Here is a 6,000-nt window from a genome sequence, read left to right as displayed (position 1 = left end):
TAATGATGGCTTTCATTTAGCTTTTCTGTATGTAAATCCCATTTCCTTTAGGCGGTTTCTTACAGTTCGGTCACAGACGTTGACTCCAGTTTCTTCCCATTCGTACCTCATTTGTTTTGTTGTGCATTTCCGATTTTTGAGACATATTGCTTTAAGTTTTCTGTCTTGACGCTTTGATGTCTTCCTTGGTCTACCAGTATGTTTGCCTTTAACAACCTTCGCATGTTGTTTGTATTTGGTCCAGAGTTTAGACACAGCTAACTGTGAACAACCAACATCTTTTGCAACATTGCGTGATGATTTACCCTCTTTTAAGAGTTTGATAATCCTCTCCTTTGTTTCAATTGACATCTCTTGTGTTGGAGCCATGATTCATGTCAGTCCACTTGGTGCAACATCTCTCCAAGGTGTGATCACTCCTTTTTAGATGCAGACTAACGAGCAGATCTGATTTGATGCAGGTGTTAGTTTTGGGGATGAAAATTTACAGGGTGATTCCATAATTGTGAGTCCATATTTTTTCCCTCTGCTTGGTAGAAAAAAGTAACCGTTACTGACTGCGGATGACTGGATGAAAGTCATATTCAGAGATGAATCTCGAATCTGCATTGGGCAAGGTGATGATGCTGGAACTTTTGTTTGGTGTCGTTCCAATGAGATTTATAAAGATGACTGCCTGAAGAGAACATGTAAATTTCCACAGTCGTTGATGATATGGGGCTGCATGTCAGGTAAAGGCACTGGGGAGATGGCTGTCATTACATCATCAATAAATGCACAAGTTTACGTTGATATTTTGGACACTTTTCTTATCCCATCAGTTGAAAGGATGTTTGGGGATGATGAAATCATTTTTCAAGATGATAATGCATCTTGCCATAGAGCAAAAACTGTGAAAACATTCCTTGCAAAAAGACACATAGGGTCAATGTCATGGCCTGCAAATAGTCTGGATCTTAATCCAATTGAAAATCTTTGGTGGAAGTTGAAGAAAATGGTCCATGACAAGGCTCCAACCTGCAAAGCTGATCTGGCAACAGCAATCAGAGAAAGTTGGAGCTAGATTTGATGAAGAGTACTGTTTGTCACTCATTAAGTCCATGCCTCAGAGACTGCAAGCTGTTATAAAAGCCAGAGGTGGTGCAACAAAATACTAGTGATGTGTTGGAGCATTCTTTTGTTTTTCATGATTCCATAATTTTTTCCTCAGAACTGAGTGAGTCCATATTTTTTCCCCTCTGCTTGGTCTAAAAAAGTAACCGTTACTGACTGCCACAATTTTTTTTCCTGATTTCTTATTTCTGATTTCTTAAAGCCAGAAAGTTGCCATTGAAATTACTTTAGTTTTGTGTCATGTCTGTGATCTGCTTTTTTTCTACAAAATTAAACAACTGAATGAACATCCTCCGAGGCCGGTGATTCCATAATTATTGCCAGGGGTTGTATGCACGGGCAGGAGTCACCGTAGGTCCACGGCATGGTCCAGGGGAGCACGGGAGTATCTCGAAGTATATCGATATTTCAGAAAAAAATTACAATGAAAAACGGGGGGGGGGGGGGGGGATTACCACGAAAAACAGGACCAAAAAAAAAAAAAACCCCTCTGAAAAACAGGGAAATAATTACTCAGAAAAAATTGGAAAAAAAAATTGTAAAAAAGAAAAAAAAACAGAAAAGAAATATAACAAACACAAATAATTACTCTAAAAAAAGCCCAAAAATAAATTTTTGAAGTGAATGCAATACGCTTCCATCGAATAGGAATCTTCAGTAAAACTTTCATAGCGACATATGAAAAACTGTGGGCTCCCACAAACAAACAAATGGGGTGAAAACATTACCTTCTCCAACTTCGTTGGCGGAGGTAATGAATCTTTAATAAATTCCTACAATGATTATTAGCATGGAACATTTTAAATGTGTTTAATTTGAGCTAAATCCACACAGACATTGTCATGCCCACTTGCAGCTTCTGCAATCTTATTGGACAAGAGTTGTCTGTCAAAGGGGAGGGTGGGGGGGCAGGGCAAGAGGTAGGCAGGCTGATGACGTCAGAGGCACGTGGACAGTCATGCTTGCAGCAAGTAGAAGAGGTTGAGAGAGCTGTCAGAGAGCTGCTGATCAGAGGGAGACACACACACACACACACACACACAGCTTTCTGCCTTTCTTCTGATCTTCAAGAAGTGGGATTTTAATGATGTATTTTGTCATTTCTGCCATGAAAGGTAAGACTTAATGAACTATCTCTCTCGCTCTCCTTTATTTTGTATCACTGTCAAGTTCAAATGTATTTTAATTACAGTCTGTGCTGCAATCCAATGGATATATATATATATATATATATATAGTTTCATTGTTATATGTTAAATACATTTGATCAGAAGAAGAAGGACCATAGTCAGGAAAACATTGAGTAAAGAATTTTTTTTTTTTTAGTGAGGTGATCTGCACAAATCTTAGCAAATAATAATAATAGCATAATCAATATACATGTCCATAACTGCACACTGCACATTTTCTTACATAAATGTATTTATTTCAGTCCATTGCAGGTGATGATAGGCTTTCAGTACATAATCATTTGTGAATGTAATCTGTGTCAAAATAACATCAGTACACCATGAGTGGGGGTGTGTGCATGTGTGTGTGTTGTTGAGATTAAAGTAACACCAGTATTGTAAACTACAACGGTATTTAGAGTAAGACTGCAAAATTCTGAATGTTCAAAGTTGGAAACTTTCCATGGGAATTAACAGGAATATTTGGGACTTAACAGGAAATAGTAACGCTCCCGTCACACATAGCCGGAATCACGCAGAGTGGCGTCAGAATTATGAATCGGCGCACATCTATAAAGTGTCGGATTTCAGTTCCAAAATGTTCTGACAGCCATCTGCGAGAGTCCACACAGTTGGTTAAAATCGGCCGGTGGCCACGAGTGTGATGCACATGTTCAAACCCTCTGGACGCCGTCAAGATGGGACACCTATCTGATGGCGGTCCATGTGCAATCTGAGCACCATCTGACCGCAATTTACATATTTCAATGGCGGCAAAATGGGATCCGAAACAGTTTAAGCGCATACGACGGAACCTCGAGATGGATCTGGCAGGTATGCCTGCCGGTATTCGCCAAATTGACGTATCCCATAATCTCTTGCACGCCAGAGAGTCGCTGTAGTCAAACAACACAGAGAATACACATGATGACAATTGTAAATTAATATTATACTACAAAAATGTAATTTTTTATGCTTTTCATCACGTTAATAAGAGACTGCTGCATGATACCCTGAAAACTTGCTAAAACAATTATAACAAATAATCCGTGTCTGCTATGTTTAATCTGCGTGGAATTTAATAAATGCAAACCGAATTTCAGACATATTATATATATTAGTCTGGAACAAAGAGGACAAACAGTGTTGTAAAGAACAATAATCAAGACGTTAAAGAGCAAACTTCACTTTCCCCCAGAACGACATGATCAGGAAGCGATTGTAGCTCACAGCAGCTCCCACTGAAAATAACGGAGAGACGGACTGTGATTCTCGCATGTTTACATAAAACAAACACAATAAACCCAGAGAATATATTCACAAGAGTTTTAGGCACAATATAAAAATAGTTTTATGTTGCGACGTTAACGGTGTTGTCCGTGTGCAGCGGTTAAAGTGCAGTCCGATCAGAGCGTCTCAATGCAGTTCTCAATGTTATTGAGATCTCGCAGCGCAGCGACCTATTCGAAGTTTTGCAGGATTTGAAACATCAATAGGGCGAATGACCTGCACATGCCACGTATAATAATGATCCCCCCCCCCCGGAACGCAAAAGAACTGTTGAAATGTATGTGGCACGCTTCCTCACGATAATAATTATGAATTATTATCATGTGCAGTGAATGTGAACTGCGGCTATCAAATCAAAAGCTCCGTGCGCTACTGCGCACACGCTGCCACAAATCTGAACAGGCTGTTAAATTCACAGTGGACCTTACAGTACAGATATTTGTCCATTTCTTCCCATGGGCGACTTAAATAATGTGAACTATTGTCTCCATCATAACACTGGTGTGCAGTAACGCATCACTGCACGTGTCAGGCTGGGAGCTGAACGGATCTCACGCTGTAATAAATGATTACCTTCTAACTCTGTAGGTGATATGACATGGAACTTGTGCCAGGCCATTACACAGTTAATAAACATGAATCTCATCTCCAACAGCAGTCCAGGAGTGTTTCACAGTGTGGACGTGGATGTGAAGCCGTGACAGCAGCCTGTGGTTAAAATCCTTTCACCCAAAATAAAAAAATGAATTCCATGTGATAATCCAACCATCGCAGTGTTCAGAGTTGTGTTGTGCTCCTGAAGTGGGCAAACAAGAAAAAAGAAAGTTCCTTGGAAAGGTGCTCCGTCTGACACAGGAGACAGCATGGCTTAACTGCCAGCAAACTTTGAGCAAAGCTGTCCAGTGGCATGTGCATGCACTTAGTGGCCCATGCAGCATTATACATATACACATGCACACACAGGCACATGGCTGAGTGATAATTGCAATTGCACGTGTGTACGCTTAGCACGCTGCGCACTCTTGTGCATGTGTGTGTGAGGACACAGCACTTAGTCCCGTGTTTGCTATCCAGACATTTGGACATCGGACAGTCTGCAGCACCTTTTATGTCCATCTGACAGCAGTCTGTGTCATCTACCTGTTGTCTACATACGCTTTGGATGCCATTGTGCAGGTATGGGATGAGGTACTCTGGATGTGTTCTGTCAGAGCTGACCACGCCTCTTTTCCTCCCGACTGTGTCGGATTTTGCCAGTATTTGCTGTGTCAGGTGTGGTTCCTACACATTCTTGCTATGTGTGATGGGAGCTTAAGTCGATTCGCCTGCTCAATTGTTTTTTCACTTGGGGTCGCCACAGCAGATTCAAGATAGATCTGCATGTAGATTTGTCACTACTTTTATGCCAAATGCCCTTCCTGACACAACTACACATTGCATGGAGAATTGTGGCAAGGGTGGGATTCGAACCGGGAACCTTCCACACTGAAACAATCATACAAACCACTTTTCCACCACCCAGGAAATAACAGCAATAAACTGAAAATTGCCCAAACTGCTTGTTAGCCTATAACAGGAAACTTAAATGTAGTTGGAAAAAAACACATTACTGCATAATCTTGGTGAAAACAACCAGATTTATTGCAAATTCACTTTTTCAATTTTTACCCTGCACTGTGTGTTCCTCAGTCACATGCGCACAACCCACTTCTTACTGCATGACTGTTGAGGCCACACATGCCGCATTCCTCAAATCACATGCATAGATCATTTTTGGGATACACATTTCAGCAGGACTGTCGAGCCACACTACTAGATCTCAACCCATAGACTACATCTAGGCAAGCAACCTTTGATGATATTGCCTTCAGTTAAGTAAGCCTTCAGTTAATTCAAAATGCTGCAGCTAGAGTACTGACGGGGACTAGAAGGAGAGAGCATATCTCACCCATATTGGCCTCTCTTCATTGGCTTCCTGTTAATTCTAGAATAGAATTTAAAATTCTTCTTACTTATAAGGTTTTGAATAATCAGGTCCCATCTTATCTTAGGGACCTCGTAGTACCATATCACCCCAATAGAGCGCTTCGCTCTGACTGCAGGCTTACTTGTAGTTCCTAGGGTTTGTAAGAGTAGAATGGGAAGCAGAGCCTTCAGCTTTCAGGCTCCTCTCCTGTGGAACCAGCTCCCAATTCAGATCATGAGACAGACACCCTCTCTACTTTTAAGATTAGGCTTAAAACTTTCCTTTTTGCTAAAGCTTATAGTTAGGGCTGGATCAGGTGACCCTGAACCATCCCTTAGTTATGCTGCTATAGACTTAGACTGCTGGGGGGTTCCCATGATGCACTGAGTGTTTCTTTCTCTTTTTGCTCTGTATGCACCACTCTGCATTTAATCATTAGTGATTGATCTCTGCTCGCCTCCA

At 41.0% G+C, this 6,000-nt stretch overlaps 1 protein-coding gene across 1 annotated transcript in view; it reads left to right on the top strand.

Moving 5' to 3' along the window:
• The first annotated feature begins 2,126 nt into the window (after positions 1–2,126).
• LOC117500599 (nuclear receptor ROR-alpha A-like) overlaps positions 2,127–6,000 on the top strand; it is a 129,032-nt gene continuing 125,158 nt past the window's right edge. Inside the window, exon 1 of the mRNA XM_034159341.1 lies at positions 2,127–2,228. Within this exon, the coding sequence (XP_034015232.1) occupies positions 2,198–2,228 (31 nt within the window). The 5' untranslated portion in view covers positions 2,127–2,197. The remainder of the gene's footprint in view (positions 2,229–6,000) is intronic.

Source organism: Thalassophryne amazonica, chromosome 2 (genome assembly GCF_902500255.1).
Source record: "Thalassophryne amazonica chromosome 2, fThaAma1.1, whole genome shotgun sequence".
Lineage (NCBI taxonomy): Eukaryota > Metazoa > Chordata > Actinopteri > Batrachoidiformes > Batrachoididae > Thalassophryne > Thalassophryne amazonica.
Note: the sequence above shows the minus strand (reverse complement) of the source record. Positions and strands in the feature narration are given on the sequence as shown.